This window comes from Mustela nigripes, unplaced genomic scaffold, assembly GCF_022355385.1.
Source record: "Mustela nigripes isolate SB6536 unplaced genomic scaffold, MUSNIG.SB6536 HiC_scaffold_687, whole genome shotgun sequence".
NCBI classification, from domain to species: domain Eukaryota; kingdom Metazoa; phylum Chordata; class Mammalia; order Carnivora; family Mustelidae; genus Mustela; species Mustela nigripes.
Genome location: NW_026740094.1, coordinates 1 through 18,689, shown reverse-complemented (window position 1 = coordinate 18,689; position 18,689 = coordinate 1). Strand labels below are relative to the sequence as shown.

The following is an 18,689-nucleotide window of genomic DNA, read 5'->3' as shown; positions in this document are numbered from 1 at the left end:
GGGATCATGACCTGAGCTGAAGGGCAGAGGCTTTAACCCACTGAGCCACCCAGGTGCCCCTAAAATCTTTTTTTTTTTTTTTTTTAAGAATTAAAAAAAATCTAATCATAACCCCACAGATCTTGATTGCTTAAGCAGACAGAATTTCATCACTCCATCACTCCAAGTAGTCTAATGGGTGAAGTACAAAAAATATTACGATTCTATTCTATACATTATTACCAACTCACTATGACCAATCATCTCAGACCATAAAATCCTCAGTGTTGAATATAAAAGGTCATGGTTTATGAAAAATAAATTCCGGGATCGCTGGGTGGCTCAGTTTGTTTAGCGACCGCCTTCAGCTCAGGTCATGATCCCAGGGTCCTGGGACTGAGTCCCACATCAGGTTCCCTGCTTGGCAGAGAGTCATTTCTCCCTCTGAGCCTCCCTCTTCTCATGCTCTCTCTCAAATAAATAAAATCTTAAAAACAAAACAAAACAGAAAAAAATTCCCTAAGTTCTGAGGAAGAATCTGATCACATATTCTGATCTTTTAAAGATTAACTTATTTTATTTTTTAAGATTTTATTTTAAAATTTATTTTAGAGATAAAGAGAGTGCATGAGAGGGGGGAGAAGCAGAGGTAGAGGGACAAGCAGATTCCGAGCTGAGCATGGAGCCGGATATGGGGCTCAATCTCAGTCTTAGATCATGACCTGAGCTGAAATCAAGAGTCGGAGGCTTAACCAATTGAGCCACCCCAGCGCCCCTGCATATTTTGGGTTTTTATTCCAAAAATATCATCATACTGGGATACTTTTTACAAACTTTCTCCAAAATTATTTGAAGCAAAAACAAGTATTTCCGAACAACTTTCAATGGTTGGCCCTCAGCGGTTTGTAACTGTTTAGGGACTTGTCCTTGAAAGTTACCCTCTTAGGGACAAAGGTGGGGTTTTGGCTGTTTGCTTTCTAGATACTTAAAATGCTGGGTTTTCGGGTGTGAGTTTAGGTTTTAGCATGTGAGTAAGGTATGGAACAGGACAAGGGCAGACACCTGCTTTGGCAGTACATATACTCAAGGAGATACAGATACTGGGAAGAGTAGCATGATCCCTGCAGAAGGAAGACACGAACATTTGTGAAATGTTCCCTATTAGAAACCAAACCAGGGGCGCCTGGGTGGCTCAGTGGGTTAAGCAGCTGCCTTCGGCTCAGGTCATGATCTCAGGGTCCTGGGATCGAGTTCCACATCGGGCTCTCTGCTCAGCAGGAAGCCTGCTTCCCTCTCTCTCTCTCTCTACCTGCCTCTCCATCTACTTGTGATCTCTCTCTGTCAAATAAATAAATAAATAAAATCTTAAAAAAAAAAAAAAAAAACAAACCAAACAACAACAAAGAGCTTGGGCGGATATCATCACCTTGAAAAACATTCACGCAGTGTGTGAGGCGGGATGTGGGGTGGACAGTATTCGGGAGCTCTCTGAGCTATGTCCTCAATTTCTCTGTAAATTTAAAACTGTTCTCAAAATAAAGTCTATTAATTAAAGAAAAAAAGATGCAGACACTGGAATTGTGGACATGACAGGCTGCAGTCGACAGACTGTGCTTGCTGCTCACGAGAGAGATAAAAATATAAAACACCTGTTCATGTAAGGTGATGCAGTAACAGATCAAAGGAAACAACTGGCTAGAGAGAAAGAATTTTAATCAGTGGGCTAGAAAATGTACGTAACTGTGTTGAACATAATATATGTCATACTAAACTCAGGCTAATACATGAATTGTTGTCTCTGTGTGGTAACACCTCAGCAGGAGCAAACCTGATAAATCACTAACTGACCATTCGGTGCTAAAAAGCTTTGATGCAACATTTTTTTTTTAAATAAAGCACACTCCCAGAATATGTTTAAAATAGAATCTGAGCTCTTAAAATTGATTTGCGCATAATTTTAGAGAGAATGTCTATTGGTTAAAGTGAGGTATATCTGGGCTGTGGGTTCATGAGCACACACTTCAATTTCTGACAAAGGAAGCTTTTCTCAACATCATAATAAAATTTTACTTTATGAGAAAAGTAATCTAATGCATGAGGTATGTATCAGGAGGGCACGCAGGCAACGCAAGCACACAGCATAAGGTCAGTGCACAATGAACACGCCACACAGTATACTGTAAGTGAACGTAGCTCCCAGTCGTACAACTCCCCTCATTACAGAACGTGTCTCACCCAAAACGTGGCAGCCTATGGGTATGTGTATATGTGCAAGGATGGGTACACTGTCATGGCGGCGCGGCCCCTCCTTGCGGCAGGATATCTGTTCCTGGACCAGCTTGGCTTCATATCTGGAACTGGCTCTTGGCTGGGATTTGTGCTTGTCTTTGGAGAGCACGACACTGTGAATCCTGGCTTCTCTGTCTGTGCAAACAAGATATAAAAGTTGAGTCACTTTAGGTTGCTATTTCTAAAGTTACAGTTAGGGCTGGGTTGGTTTTACAAGGAGTTAGTGAGAAGTATTTGCATTTCCCCCCAAATACTGAAGCAGAAAGTAGTTGATGTTCCAGGGCAGAGAGGAGTCAAGCATTTGCCTTCAGAGAGCCGAAGAAAGGTCCTTAATGGCCCATAGTTCCATGACTGCATTTCATAAACTAAAGACATTACACAAAGAGAAGAACTTGATCTACAAAAGAGGAGATTGCCCCACTGTTTGTGACTCTGCTTATTCACTATGTGAGTTAAATGCCTATGTCTCTGCTAGAGAAATGTTCCACCAGAGAATGGAGGTAAGGACACCTGGGTAGCTCAGTTGGTTAAGCGTCTGCCTCTGTCTGCCTTCTGCTCCGGCCATCAACACAGGATCCTGGGACGGAGCCCTGTGTTAGGTTCTCTGCTCAGTGGGAGTCTGCTTCTCTCCATGCCCCTCCCCCTGCTCATGCTCTCTCTCTCTTAAACAAATAGAGAAAATATCAAAAAAAAAAAAAAAGAAGAAGAAGAAAATGGAGGCAAAGGTAAAAGCCTGGATGGCATTCCCCTGCTACATTGGGTTTAACTGAATCCCTGGTTGCATTTGCAGCCTAACTGGCAGGTTCTGAGGATGGGTGGGATGTGGCTTGAGCAACGTGGAGACCTCCTGTAGTGAATGCCTACGGGACTTTGGGGGGGGGCGGGCCCTCCAGTGGGCAGCTCAAGGTTCACCTGCCTGTCAGGGCAGAAATCCTCCTTGATTTGAATTTACCTACACCTGTCTTCCCACTGCTCTCCAGGCTCTGTGATGCCATGGTTATCGCACTATAGATCTTCCACACCTCCTAGAGGATGGCTGCCTTAAGGGAGGGATCCTGTCTCAGTCCTCAGGGGTCCCGCATCTTGGAGGGTCTCCAGAGGATACTGACGGGTATATGGGAGCACGGATCTGAGAAGTCCCAAACAGCAGCCTTGGGAAGACAGCAATGACCTCCCCATGGGAAAACTGTCCATTCTCTCTCTGGTAGACCCACGTGAGTCCAGGGGTTCTCAATCTTTGTTCCCCCAGGGTTCACATGATCCACACCCTCCCACAGACTCCCCAGGGCTCTCTGGCATGACAGCTTCTTAGCTGTTTCTCCACCTTTTTTCCCTCCTTCTCAGGAAAGAAAATGCAAATGCAAATGAGCAAGAGGGATGTTATTAGAGGGATGAATACAAGCTCATTCTAACTTACTCCTTTAAAAAAGCAAATCATTCACAAACCTCGGTATGGAACATGCTCTGGTAACTGTGGGCGTGAGGCACACCTCATGATGGATGGCGGCACCCCGGGTTCTTGTTAACATCTCCTAGGGTCGAGAACCACTGCGTTATTCACTATCTGCTGCCACGGACTTACAGAGTGACAGCCACCTAACAATCGTTCGCTAAAATGAAACTAAATTCTCCAGGGCTAGAGGTAGGATTCCTCCCGTTCCTGCGGCACCTTGTGGGCTGTGTTCCTTGACGGTCGGGTGGCTTAGATGTTCACCTGAGCAGAGCAAATCCTAGGAGGTAAAACTGTGGGCTGTGGCTCACTCCCCCTCCTGATCATGTCACACACTTGAAATCCAAGTCGGATTAGCTGCTGGCATCCACACAGAAGGGGAAATACCTGCATCCTCTCTTTATTCTTCGTCAGAATCAAGGAGGTCATCTTCGATGGGTCCAGGGAGCTGCCTTTGTCTCTCCCATGTAGCTGTGGCGGAGACAAACGAACACATTTTCAGTAACGTTTCCACTTGCACAAGTGTCACTACACAGAATAGACACTGACAGTTTTTATTCCTGCGTGATAAGTCATCACAGTACTGTAACACTAAAAGAGAGGCAAGCCACAGAGGAATAATTATTCAAGGAAAAGCAGGAAACTAATATTCATGGAGTTGCCTACCATATGGCAGGCACTTGACACACAGTTTTACATCGAACTTTCTCAACAATGTTTATGATGCATGTATTATTACCCCAATATTTTAGATACAGAAACCAAGTCCTGGAGTGGTTAAGTAGCTCATGAAAAGCGATAATGAGGCTGGAATTTGAAGTCGAGACAGACTTGAAAGCTTTGCTCTTGCCGCCATCACACTAGATACTGAACAGCGCTCAGTGCGGGCTGTGCTCTGTGGGGGTTCCTCTGTGTAACACGGTGGGACCACTTTAGATCCCTGTGAACCAAGGGTAGTATTTGGCTTGAGAAGGGCCTGTTTCCCACCCTATCCACTAAGAGTTATCTACTAGTATACCAAAACTTAAAATTTTTTTAAACTTTTTTATTTTTAGTGATCCCTATGCCCAACATGGGGCTTGAACTCATGACCCCAAGATCAAGTGTGGCATGCTCTTCTGATTGAGCCAGGCCAGGGGCCCCACCAAAGCTTATTTTTATACATAAAAAACCCAAAGGAGCACCTGGGTGGCTCAGTCGGTTGAGCGTCCAACTCTTTTTTTTTTTTTTTAAGCTTTTTATTTATTCGACAGAGAGAGACACAGTGAGAGAGGGAACACAAGCAGAGGGAGTGTGAGAGGGGGAAGCAGGCTTCCTGTTGAGCAGGGAGCCCGATGCGGGGCTTGATCCCAGGACCCTGGGATCACGACTTGAGCTGAAGGCAGAGGCTTAACCCACTGAGCCACCCAGGCGCCCCGAGCATCCAACTCCTGATTTTGGCTTAGGTCATGATCTCAGGGTCGTGCAATCAAGCCCCACATCAGGCTTTGCGCTCAGCAGGGACTCTGCTTGAGAGTCTCTCTCTCCCTCTCCCTCTGTACCTCCCCTTGCTTTCTCTCTCTTTCTCTCTCAATCTAAAATAAATAAATCTTAAAAAACTCAATCCAGCAAGGGTTTTAGAGCCACACAATTCCAAAGTACTAAAAATGACGGGGCACTTTTCCTCATCCTACTCTGTGATATAATTTCCTGCTTCCTTGTTAAAATCTCCAGTAGACTCCAAGGTCCCTAAGGCAGAGATAGTGTTTTGTTCAATGCTGCACTCCCAGCACTCAATAGCAGGTGAAGCATGTAGTGGTAACACAGTTCAATTTGTTGACCAGAGGGATAGACAGAGGATGCAGCAGCCTTTCTTATGTTCTAGGTGTAAAATCACAAATCACCAGTGGCTGTTAGACTTCAGTAGTGTCTAATCCAAAGCAGTTTTAATGTCCCCAGTAATTTTAAGATTTCCCTGCTCCTGGTGACATTGACAAGAGGGTGACATAGATGGAGGCCTATTGTATTCTTCAGCCGGTGGAAGGGACCTGCTAATTGGAAAAATCAGAGAACCTGCAACAAAGAGTCCAAGATGGAACAGGATAGAGAACTCAGAAATAAACTCATACATATATAATCCATTAATTTTTTATAAAAGAGCCAATATATACAATGGGGAAAAGATGGTCTCTTCAATAAATGGTATTAGGAAAAATAGATATCCACATGCAAAAGAATTAAACTATACCCCATCTTGTACCATACACTAAAGTCAACTCAAAATGGATTAAAAACTTAAACTGAAGCCCCAAAACCATAAAACTCCTAGAAGAACACTGAGGGGATAAGCATCTTGATATTGGCCTTGGCAATGATTCTTTTGGATTGGACACCAAAAGCAAAAATAAACAAGTAAGACTACATCAAACTAAAAACTTCTGCACGGCAAAGGAAATCATTAACAAAATCAGAAGGCAGGGGTGCCTGGCTGGCTCAGTTGAGAGCATATGACTCTGTGAGTTCAAGTCCCATGGTTGGGGTAGAGATTACTTAAAAAAAAAAATTTAACCCTGGGGCACCTGGGTGACTCAGTGGGTTAAAGCCTCTAACTTCAGCTCAGGCATGATCCCAGAGTCCTGGGATCGAGCCCCGCATCGGGCTCTCTGCTCTGCGGGGAACCTGCTTCCCCCTCTCTCTCTGCCTGCCTCTCTGCAAACTTGTGATCTCTGTCAACTAAATAAATAAAATCTTTAAAAAAAATCTAACCCCCCTAATAAAACCAAAACCAAAAGAAAACCTATGGAATGAGAGAAAATATCTGCAAATAGTGTTATTCAGTTTTCAAAAAGGAGAAAATCCTGCCATTTGTGACAACATGGATGAACCTAGAGGGCATTATGCTTAATGAAAGTGGCAATAGAGAGACAAACACCACATGGTATCACTTATGTGTGGAACCTAGAAAAAAAAGATCAAACTCATAGATACAGAAAGTAGAATGGTGGTTGCTGGAGAGTGGGGGAAATAGGGAGAAGACGGTAAAAGGGTATAAACTTTCAGTTATTAAAGAAAAAAAGAGTAATTACTCGAGGTGGTAGATGCGCTAATTAACTCAGGTGGGAACCCTCTCATGACGCGTAAATATATCAAATACCACATTGTACACTTTAAATATATTACCCAAAAAAAGTTCTGATAGATTTTCCATGAAAGAGTTTAAAAAAAAAAAAAAAAGCAAGCAAAACTACTACCTCATTCAACCTTGGTTTTTCATTTCGCATCGCGGAAGAACTGGCATTCTCTGAATTTCTGAAAAAGGTAGGCTGCTTTTGCAGAGTAGAAGCAAACCCTGCCCTTTCCTGGAGGGATTGAATGCAAAGAGAATATTTTCAACTGATCCATTGCAATTACTCTACCCAATTCACTCAACAGTAAAACTTCCATGTCTGAAAGCATTTTCATCGTTAGGAAGCAGGGGACGTGGAGTGGGGATGGTAGCTGGGAGGAGACTGGGAAGGAGCCCAGCCTCCTTATACTGGATGAGGCCGGACACCCCAGCTACCCAGCAAGCCTGGACTGGCTCCAGCCACCATTGCTCCGGTAAACACCATGGTCAAAACCCATGCCAGAGTGTAGTACAGAATCGGTGGGCCATGGCTGAGATCTGCTCAGAGATGTCCAGAAGACTCATGGAAGAGCTCTGAACTCAAATTAGCTTCCTTCTACCCCATTCCCCATTCCCTTTGGTTTAGAGTAAACTTTATCTCCTTGTCCTGCTCCCTCCATGGAATGCTCTTTGACCAGAGGGTAGAGGTAGGCAATAGAACCTTCTTACCGGGATATCTTCCGTTAACTTTAACTCCCTCATCAAATTATTTTTCTGATACTGTTCATTTCGCTGTTTCCTCGTCTGAAGTGGCTTCTTTTTTTTATTCTTATACATCTTCTTTTTTTGATTCACCTATTCCAGAAAGCACAGAGAAAGTTGTCACTGGGGATTCCAGAAATAAGGGCACCCACAGGGAGACCGCTTCTACCCGACACTCAAGCCACAACCGCTGACCCAGTACGTGGGCCCCGTGGTGTTTGTAACTGAACAAACAGTTCGGTTACCTCTGTAGCAGAATCCACACCCCATTTAACATCCCCAAATCCTACTACTATAGGCATACTGCCAAAGGGGCACCTACACCAATAACCACGTATCTGTTTTTCACAACATAAAACCAGATTACTTATGGCAATAATGTCAGCTACAGATAATATTATTAAGTGTGTGGTTAAAAGATTCAGTTTGGCTGGGGCCCCTGGGTGGTTCGGTCAGTTAAGTGCCCAACTCCTTTAGCGCTAGTCATGATCTCAGGGTTATAGGATTGAGCCCCTTGTTAGGCTCCGTGCTGGGTGTGGAGGAGCCTGCTTAAGATTCTCTCCCTCCGGGGCGCCTGGGTGGCTCAGTGGGTTAAGCCTCTGCCTTCAGCTCAGGTCATGATCCCGGGGTCCTGGGATCGAGTCCCGCGTCGGGCTCTCTGCTCAGCAGGGAGCCTGCTTCCCTCTCTCTCTCTGCCTGCCTCTCTGTCTACTTGTAATCTCTGTCTGTCAAATAAACAAATAAAATCTTTAAAAAAAAAAAAAAAAGATTCTCTCCCTCCGGCTCCCTCTGGCTCTTCCCCCATGCCCCACCCCTGCTCACCCTCTCTCTCCCTTAAAAAAAATTTTTTTTTAATTTAAAAGATTCAGTTTGGCTATTACCGTGAGGTGGCTTTACTAATTAAGCAAGTGAAGCTCAGGACCAATTATCTGGGGATCTATGGTGTGGTGAAGCTTATATTGATGTTGTAAATCCAGCTGAAAAACTTACAGGGTCCGGTCTGATTTGGCTGCCTCCACCTGACTCAGCCTCCAGCTCAACTTATGATGGAGCTATTTCTTTCTTTCTTTCTTCTTCTTCTTCTTTTTTTTTTTATGATGGAGTTATTTTTTTTTTAAATGATGGAAATATTTCTTTCTCTTTTTTTAAAGATTTTATTTATTTATTTGACAGACAGAGATCACAAGTAGGCAGAGAGGCAGGCAGAGAGAAAGGGGGAAGCAGGCTCCCCACTGAGCAGAGAGCCTGACACGGGGCTCGACCCCAGGACCCCGGGATCATGACCTGAGCTGAAGGCAGAGGCTTAACCCACTGAGCCACCCAGGAGCCCTCGATGGAGATATTTCTTAATGCAACTAGGAAATCATGTGCATAACAAACTATAACAAATATTTTGTTGTTTGTAAAGCTTTTATATCATCTACATAAGAAAAAGCCTGTGAATAAGATGGGACAAAATACAATATATGGAAGTATTAAAAACTATCTACAACTACATGAACAGAGAAACACTTTTTAAAAATGTATGGGTCAGGCTGCCTAGATGGCTCTGTTAGTGGAGCATGCAATTCTTGATCTTGGGGTCATGATTTCGAGCCCCATGTTGGGTATAGAGAAAGAAGTATAAAAATAAAATCTTGAATAAATAAATAAGTATGGGTCATTTTTAACAACCCCTATTTCTTTTTTCTTTTTTTTTTTAAGATTTTATTTATTTATTTGACAGAGAGAGAGATCACAAGTAGGCAGAGAGGCAGGCAAAGAGGGAGAAGCAGGCTCTCTGCCAAGCAGAGAGCCCGATGTGGGGCTCGAACCCAGGACCCTGAGATCATGACCCAAGCCGAAGGCAGAGGCTTAACCCACTGAGCTACCCAGGTGCCCCAACAACCCCTATTTCTTAAGATGGTTTTCACTTTTAAAGTTTTTTTTCATTTTAGTGAACTTTGTAATAAACATGGAATCCTCACATTTTTTCCCTTAGATTTTCCCCCAGATTTTTTAAAAAAGGATTTTATTTATTTATTTGACAGGTAGAGGAGACACAGAGAGAGAGGGAACACAAGCAGAGGGAATGGGAGAGGGAGCAGCAGCCTCCCCACCAAGCAGGGAGCCCAACGCGAGACTTGATCCTAGGATCCTGGGATCAGGGCCTCAGCCAAAGGCAGATGCCTAATAACTGAGCCCCCTAGGTGTCCCTTTCCCCTAGATTTTTAAAAGGAAATTTATAAAAGCAAAATGAAAGATTCTAGGGCAGGGTAACCAGTTAGGATACCACTGCTATATTTCCTACATATTTTATTTTATTTTTAAAAAATATTTTATTTATTTATTTTGGCAGAGAAAGAGAGAGAGAGAGAGCACAAGCAAGGGGAATGGTAGGCAGAGGGAGAAGCAGGCTCCCTGCAGAGCAGGAAGCCCCATGTGGGGCTCAATCCCAGGACCCTGAGATCATGACCTGAGCTGACGGCAGAAGTTTAACCGACTGAGCCACCCAGGCGCCCCTTTTCTATAGATTTTATCTGGGACGTTCCACCAAATTATCCCGGAGGATCATACTTTCCTTACGGCTGCTCCTTCCTGGGGTGATGTTCTATCCCATCTTACCTCATGTGCTATGTTCAGTAGATGAACAGGGAGACCATCCGAGAGGGAACTGTCAGAACCACTGGTGCTGTTTCCAAAAGGAGAGAGGAAAGGGAAATACCTGTTATTAATGTCTAGGAAGGGGAACATTTAGCAGACTGGCAGCATGGGATTAGGACATCCAGTCTGCTACTTGCCCCCAATGCCTGCATTTCGATGCCTAAGAATTCTTGACAGGCATGTTTATTCATTCATCCTGGATGTGTCCTGCATTCCAGGCAGCGCATCGAGCACAGAGATGAACGTGGCAGAGCCCCTGACCCTAAGGACTTTGCAATCTGTGTGGCAAAATAAATACTGGCCAGGTGGGCCAAGGTGCCCTAGGCAGCAACAGTGAGAGGCTGGAAGATTCTTAGTGTGCAGTCCCAGGCAAGACCAGGGGACGATGATTTGTTTGAAAGCAGGGTTTCATTCATCCCTGTCTGGCCAGGACCAGTTCAAAGAGCAAGAATCCTACCAGGTACTCTTAAAAACTGTGTTGAGGGGCACCTGGGTGGTTCAGTGGGTTAAGCCTCTGCCTTCGGCTCAGGTCGTGATCCCAGGGTCCTGGGATGGAGCCCCGCATCAACCTCACATTGGGCTCTCTGCTCAGCAGGGAGCCTGCTTCTCCCTCTCTCTGCCTACCTCTCTGCCTACTTGTGATCTCTCTGTCAAATAAATAGATAAACTCTTAAAAAAAAAAAAAACTGTGTTGAATACACACATAAACATATTTGATAGCAAGGAATCTGTAGGTTGGGGACCAGAGGCATCACTTTCATCACCCCAATTCCTGCTTCAAAAGTTGCAGATGCATGTCCGGACTGACCTAAAGTCTTCCCTCACAAACGGTCAGCCTCCTCCCTGCAAAGGCTGTGATGAAGAGGGCTCAGATAATCCACCTTGCTGCCTTCAACACATCCATTGTTCAAGTGTCACACTGTATCTTCCCTTTCCTGGGGTGTGGCTAGCTAGAACTGGGAGCTGTGCTCTTCTACACAGTCTCCATACGTTAAAAAAAAAATCACAAAACTCAGATCTCCTGGGAAAAGATGGCATTTCAAGTCATTCTTTTTCTCACACCTTTCATCCTGTTCACACTCCTCCTCCCTCTCTTCGGTGCACAATGAGGAACCCCACAGTAAGACAGCAGGAAGAAAGCCCTCTCTTCTCTGATCTAATTCCCCATTCTGTGTTCTCGAAAGGCTTTTCTAGTCTGAATAGTAAGCCTTTGAGGCCATTGGATAATAGTCTCTGAAGTCCCTTTCAGAGATAACAGAAGACTTTAATAAACAGGACAAAGCATTAGATACAGTATGCCCCAGAAAATGTTGAAGACTGTGTGGGTGCACACACAGGGTTGGACATTCACAGTCTGCTTTTCTACGTCACAGTGAGAATGGGCGAGTGGAGCCCCGTAGAAGGTTCTGATAGCTGGCTTCCTGATGCAGATGCTGGCAAACTGGTTTCAATCATTTTTAACTTGCTGTGTCAGAGTACCCCTGCTAAGCCGGCTAGAATGCAGTCTCCCCGTTTCTGAGTTGACTTCCCCTGGGCTCTATCCTAATTGGTTGACATGCAGGGGTATTTTGTTTTTGAGGCTGAAAGAGCAGCGTGGTTTGTGCAGTGGTCCCTGAGAGCGAGGCAGAGAATTCTGGGAAAGTGGAGGAAGCAACATAGCTAATGGACACCCTGGCTCGCCTGACGCTCTGATTTAAGGTTCCTAAGAAGACATTTGGGAGATCCAGCCAGCAGAACTACTCCAGGGCCCAGATGTCCATCCATGTGCCACATAGAGTAGGACAGACAGCCAGCCCCTTTGCCCTGCCCACTGCGGTCTACAGCGCCTCCTCTGGAGGAGGACTGCCATGTCCAGCCCAGGAACCTGAACGAGGGCAGCCAGGGCAGGCTTGGGGCACCTTGGCCAGTAAGCTGGAGTAGAAGGGGTACTTGCATACCTGTGAAACACCCACCCACCTGAGAGCTTCCTAAAATACTTGTGGAGATGACTATGGTGGGGGTGATATCCTACACACTAAATAAATTCAACAAATATGTATTGAGCTCTCCCTATGGGCTGGGTACGGTTCTAGGTGCACAAGATACAGAAGTGAACAAAATAAAGCTCTATGACTTTGCAGACCCACATCTTCATAGGGGGACACAGACAATACATAATAAACACAGTAAAGATGTAAATGACATAGAAGGACAGACGTGATGAAATGCTTTGGGAAAAAGCAGAGCACCTCCGGGGGACAGGGAATGAATGGCAGAAAGGCAAAGGCAGGGGAGCAAGTGGCAGTATTAGAGTAACAAGGGTAGGCCACATTGAAAAAGTTGACATTTAAACAAAGACTTGAAGGAGGTGAGGAATGAGCACATAGATATCTGGGAGAAGAGCATTCTAGGCAGCCGGAACTGCTAGCACAAAGGCCCTGAGGCAGAACAGGGCCCAGCAAGCCTGAAGAAGAGTGAGGAGGCCAGTGTAGCTGTAGCGGTGTGTGAGAGGGTGAGGATGGAGGTTGTAAGGAGATGGCTAGATCCCGTAGCCTGGAGGCCACTGTGGGGTCCTGGATTTTTCTCCTCATTTCCTGGCTCCTCCTCATCTCTGTGACCTTTTAGAGCTTAGACTTGGACCTCCTCTTTGCTCTGTCTGCACTTGCTCTCTTGGGATCTCATCTAGTCTTAGGGCTTATTTATCTTTTTATTTATTTTTTCAAAAGATTTTATTTAATTATTTGAGAGTGTGCACTCATGTGAGCGGGGAAAGGGGCAGAGGGAGAGGGAGAGAATCTCAAGCCGACTCCACACCCCGCTCAGAGACCGATGCAGGGCGTGATCTCACAACCCTGAAATCATGACCTGAGCCAAAACCAAGAATTAGATGCTTAACCGATTGAGACACCCAGGTATCCCTAGTCTCAAGGTTTAAATATCACCTATCCAGGGATGACCCTATTTGACCTTGCCACTGAACTCCAGACTCATATATTCAACTGCCCATCCAATATCTCCATTTAGGTATCTAATCAACAGCTCAGACTGAATGTGCCTAACACTTGTTTCTGGGTCTTCATCTCTTCCCTAATCTTCTCCACCCCCTTGATCTTCCCCATCTCGGTAAAAGGCAACTCCATTCAACCAATTATGGACACATTCTCTTTCTCTCATGCTCCATATACAATCCATAAGAAAATCCTGTTTGAGACTTCAAAATGTATCTAGAATCCAACCAATTCATACACCCCCAACCACTGCAACTACTCAGGTCTTGCCCACCCTCTGTATTTACCTGTATTATTGCCAGAGCCTCCTAATGAATGTTCCTGCTTACACCTTTCCTCTTCACAATCTATTTTCCACATAGCAGCCAGGGTATTCCTACTGAAACTAAAACTCAAGTCAGAACATGACACGTCTCTACTTAAAACCTCCCAAAGGCTTTCCACCTCCCTTGGAGTAAAAGACAAAGGCTTTACAATTGCCTACAGGCCCTACACGTATCGCCTGCTCATCTCCCTAACTCAGAAATGAGACTGTCAGAGAACAGGCACTCAATACGTAGTTGCTGAAGAAGTGATATTTAAGCATGCCATGATTTATTCAATATTTTGCACCTGAGGTTCAAAACCAATGAAACAGCAGAGCAAACAAACAACAACAACAAATAAAATAGGGGCGTCTGGGTGGCTCAGTTGTTAAACATCTGCCTGTGGTTTGGGTCAGGATCCTAGGATTGAACCCCGCGACCCAGCGGGAAGCCTGCTTCTCCCTCTCTCACTCCCCCTGCTTGTGTTCCCTCTCTCAGTCAAATAAATAAATATAACCTTAAAAAAGAAAAAAAAAAGAACTTATCTGGTTTTTCTCTGAAATGAAATTTGTTACCTGGATTCAATGTCAGACAGAGAGATGTCGCTCCAGCTTCCTTCTAAATCCATATCTTGTCCAAGTTCATTGAATTTCTTATGGATCTCCTGTTGTAAGAGCTCTTTAAGCTCTGCCAAACACTGCATGAACTGTGGAAGTGGAAAAAAGAACATTTTTTATTATCCATTGATTTATTTATCAAATATTTACTAAGTATATGCTGAAAGGCACTTTATTTATTGCTGGGGACATAAAGATGAGTGGGCTGTCACCCCTATTAATAAGGACATGTTAACATATAAATTTCATGAGCGGTAGCAAGTGTTTCTAAGGCAGAACATCAGTGAACACTGCTTTAGGCACTTTTCCCTGGCTATCGGCAATAATAAGCTTCTTAAATAATGCAAAGGTCTAACTTATCTTATTTTTTTGAACAGCAAAAAAGGAAAGATTAGAATGGGGTCATTCAGACTTTGGCCCACGCCAGATGTGATTTCACAGGCCATGCTGTGGTCGCATTCTCTTTTAGATATGTTTTCTTAAACAGTTGCACCCAGAGCAGTCTGTGTAAGTGTCCCCAGGGCCATCTGAGAGGGGGCATGAGAGGGGAGTTAGATCGAGCCCATGAGCACAAACTCCCTTTTAAGTAGCTGAGCAATAAAGGGAACTAAGAGTACCCTCCTGCCTCCGCTGGAGAAACATGGCCGGATGAAACCCACACAGGAGTCAGGACTGGGGCGGCTGAGGACACATGTGGTTGATGGGAAGAAGTAAGAAGACGAAAAAACCGAGGACACAAAAAATGGAGGAGGGAAGGAATGAGGCATGACATTAGGGAGGCCACAGAGTGGCGGCTGGCAGGTGCGCAAAGGGCAGGGTTGGTTTTGGAGAAGAGAAAGGACTCCTCGCTTTTCCGAGAAGCAAGGTGAGAGAGAAGTGTGTTGATGGATAGTCGGCAAGAAGGCTCCTACCTTCTGGGTGAGTTATGAAGTCTTGCCATTGGTGGAGGGTGTGCGGGCTGGGGGCTTTCTTACTTTCATTGATAATAAAAACTTCAGAATGATAGTAAGAGGAAAATAAAGACCACCTATAATCTCACTGGGCTGACCTCGGACCCATATAAAACTGATCACAGTAGCATCACCACAGTTTTTGAAAGCCCATTTTTACCTTGGTTCGGTCAGGATCACAGAAATCCAGAAGGGTGTCACAAACATGGTAACCTAGAGACTTTAGATCCTCAGTGGTAAAGTGAGTATCTCTTTTATTGCCTGAAAAAAAAACATAAACATTTCTTATCAAATCTGAATGAGCAAATGCAGTCTAATTTATGAACACCTCCTTTGATTCTCGAATATTGTGCTTCTGGACAAGGTCTTTCTCCCTGTAGTTCTGGCTTGGTTCAGAAGAATCTTTGACAATGAAGAAAAGTTTGGCTATAGTTACTGAAGTTCTACTCTGTGGTAGGTGCTGTGCCAACAGCTTTATGCACATTAGCTCATTGGGTAGGACCTATAAGGCAGGTACTACTATTATTGCCAGGTTAAAAAAAAAAAGAGGTTCACAGAGTTAAGTGACTTAGCCAGATCCCAAGTGGAGCTGAAAGTCAAACCTGGAGCTGCCTGACTCCAGGTCCTGAGCAGACACTATGCTATGCTGCCCCGTCAAGGGTAACATTTCGCCCTCATATTTAGGTTGATCAAATTCGGCAGTTAGGAAAACCCTCAAGGTCGGTCACTTTTCCAGTGTTCGAAGGGATTTCATGCCCTCCGTGCTTTGCTTGGCTTCCCCTTACCAGGCTGACTTATGACATACAAGAGAGCTTACCCAGGGTGGACCCCCCAAAGGTGGACTCCATGGTGTAGCTGTTGAGGATGCCCATGCGCCACATCACGACTCGGCCCGTGCCTTCCTTGCACTTCTGCACCTTAAAGTTACAACTCTGAAAAGAGAACTAAAGAGAAACCCAAATCCACCGCTATACATAAACTAGCAAACACAAGATGCCTTAGAGTCATTGACAGGATACGAGAATGGTTTCCCGGGGATTTGTATATTATTTCTTAAAGTATGTTCCGTAAAATAGCAATTCTATGGGATGTTAACAGGTATTACAGAGGAGAAAATTTCTACAGTCATGTTGCTCAGGAGGAGGAAGGACTAATAAAATTACACAGACTTCCTGTGCAGGACTTCTCAGAGCATTTAGTATGCTATTGTAGACTGTGAGTCTCCAAAGCAGAGAAGGTAGATTCTGTTTCTCACTGCCTGTGACCTTTTCTTCCCCTCCCCACCTTTCCTGATGACATTTTGCAGGACTAGGGTGCCTTGAACTCCTGTTTGGGAATGCTGGCTTACTTTGACATTCAAGACACTAGCTGACTTTTCTAAGGCTTACTTTCTATCTCTCCCCAACTAGAGCCCTTGGCTCCGGTTGGGTTTATCCTCTATCTGTGATTCGGGTATGCCTCACCCCTATAATCTCTGCCTGGAATTCTTACTCCCTCTCACATAATGTTCTTGGTTCAGAGTCCAATATCCCCCACTGTCTTTCATGACCACCCCAACCCTCTTTCTTTACTTGGAGTTTGTAACATACACTTGGCAGCCATCCGAACCTATCTTATCCTGCTGAAAATGCTTTACAGTTGGAAGTTCCCTCATCAACTAGGGTTTTAAAGTAGTGCACCCAGGAATCCAGTGGTTCTATTAGGAGCAGAGGGAGAGGGAGAGAATCTCAAAGCAGATTCCCTGCTGAGTGTGAAGTTCACGTGGGGCTTGATCTCACAACCCTGAGATCATGACGTGAGCCCAAATCAAGAGGCAGATACTACAGTGACTGAGCCACCCAGGCGCCCCTACACAGAGTGATTCTTAAAGCCACACCTTTCTAAATTCTTGAAGTCCCAACAGACACATAAAAAGATCCTCAATATCACTCATCATCAGGGAAATACAAATCAAAACCACAATGAGATATCACCTTACACCCATCAGAACAGTTAGAGTCAAAGACAAGAAGAAAGGATGTCTTTCTTGGTGAGGAAGTGGAGGAACAGGAAACCTCATGCAGTGTTGGTGGGAATGCAGACTGGTGCAGCCACTGTGAAAAGCACTATGGAGGTTCCTCAAAAAATTAAAAAGAGAGTCACCATATGATCCAGTACTTCCACTATTGTGTATTTACTCAATGACAACAAAACACTAATTCAAAAAGATATGTGCACCCATATGTTGATTGCAGCATTACTTATAGCCAAGATGTGGAAGCAACCCAAGTGCCCATTAATGATGAGTGGAGAAAGCTGTGGTATAGATCTACAATGGAATACAACTCAGCCATGAAAATGAATGAGATCTTGACATTTGCAACAACATGGGTGGACCTAGAGGGTATAATGCTATGTGAAATAGAGAAAGACAAGTACCATATGATTTCACTGGTATGTGGAATTTAAGAAACAAAACAAAACAAAGGAAAAAAGAGACAAAAAAGTAGAGTCTTCAGTTCAGAGAACAAACTGGTGGTTACCAGAGGGGAGGTGGGTTGGGGAACGGGTGAAATATATCAAGGGGATTAAGGGTACACTTATCATGATGAGCAGTGAATAATGTGTAGAACTGTTGAATCATTGTATTGTAAAAACAAAAAAACAGAGTAAATTCTTGAGTTCCAGGTTGTTGGGATTTATCTAAAATAATGAAAAGAAAAGTAAAGTGGCATACAGGATGCAGTGAGTTCTCATCTTCCTTAGTCAACGGATGGGAAATTACCTTATGTGCTTACCTTATCTGGTGCATTTTTGCTTAGCATTAAAGGAAAGACACGCTCGTGAAGCCAGTATTTGCGATCGTTGTTATTACAGCCATACAAGAAGATATTATTCTTGCGGCTGTGGCCATGGAAATCACAATACAAGAGAACCTCCCTTTCTTCCAGAAGTCTATTGAGGGGGGCAAACAAAGGACTTAGTAGACATCCAAATACATGACAATCATCAAGGATCTACGTTTGTCTTGCTACTGTCCTTCTAAAGAAAATGTCAACCCCTTCAAAGGACCTATCTCCATTCTTGCCCACTGCTATACACATGCTACCAGCACTCCTTGCCCCTGACGGTCAGAGGGACTTGGGATGGGAACACATTGCTGTGGAAGGGGGTGGTGGATAGGCCTTGTGTAAGCTGACAATGAAGTGGAGGAAATCTAGGGGCAGACCTGGTAAAAGAGAGGCAGAAGTAGGGGCGCCTGGGTGGCTCAGTCGTTAAGCGTCTGTCTTCGGCTCAGGTCATGATCCCAGGGTCCTGGGATCAAGGCCCGCATCGGGCTCCCTGCTTGGCAGGAAGCCTGCTTCTCTCTCTCCCATCCCCCTGCTTGTATTCCCTCTCTTGATGTCTCTCTCTGTCAAATAAATAAATAAGATCTTAAAAAAAAAAAAAAAAAAAAAAGAGGGACAGAAGGAGAGAGGTGTAAGTGCCCAGATGAAGAAAAGAAACAAAGAAAGCCTGGGTCCCTGACTTTCCAGCACCAGTTCCTGTAAGGCTCAGCTCCTCTGTCTCCTCCTCACCCAGACACCTGGCTCAATCTTCCAAACATGGTCACCTTCTCCATGATGACGAGGACAGTAATGCC

At 44.5% G+C, this 18,689-nt stretch overlaps 1 protein-coding gene and 1 non-coding gene across 3 annotated transcripts; one reads left to right on the top strand and one right to left on the bottom strand.

Annotated features, from left to right (window-relative positions):
* The first annotated feature begins 1,041 nt into the window (after positions 1 to 1,041).
* On the top strand, positions 1,042 to 1,145 carry LOC132008698 (U6 spliceosomal RNA). Its single transcript, XR_009401701.1, has one exon. It is a non-coding gene; the product is annotated as a U6 spliceosomal RNA (small nuclear RNA).
* A 1,081-nt stretch (positions 1,146 to 2,226) lies between these two features.
* LOC132008697 (cytosolic carboxypeptidase 2-like) lies at positions 2,227 to 17,964 on the bottom strand. 2 transcript variants are annotated; one of them, XM_059387284.1, is made up of 10 exons: positions 17,845 to 17,964; positions 15,885 to 16,011; positions 15,228 to 15,328; positions 14,076 to 14,206; positions 10,170 to 10,236; positions 7,533 to 7,658; positions 6,949 to 7,056; positions 4,106 to 4,189; positions 3,715 to 3,800; positions 2,227 to 2,403 (listed from the first exon to the last, which is right to left on the bottom strand). In XM_059387284.1, the coding sequence occupies exons 1-10, from the start codon at positions 17,869 to 17,871 to the stop codon at positions 2,325 to 2,327; spliced, it is 936 nt and encodes a 311-aa protein (XP_059243267.1). In that variant the 5' UTR covers positions 17,872 to 17,964; the 3' UTR covers positions 2,227 to 2,324. The 2 variants fall into 2 exon arrangements, with proteins under 2 accessions (XP_059243267.1, XP_059243268.1); XM_059387285.1 differs by having other exon boundaries at positions 3,715 to 3,797.
* Between the last annotated feature and the right edge of the window lie 725 nt (positions 17,965 to 18,689).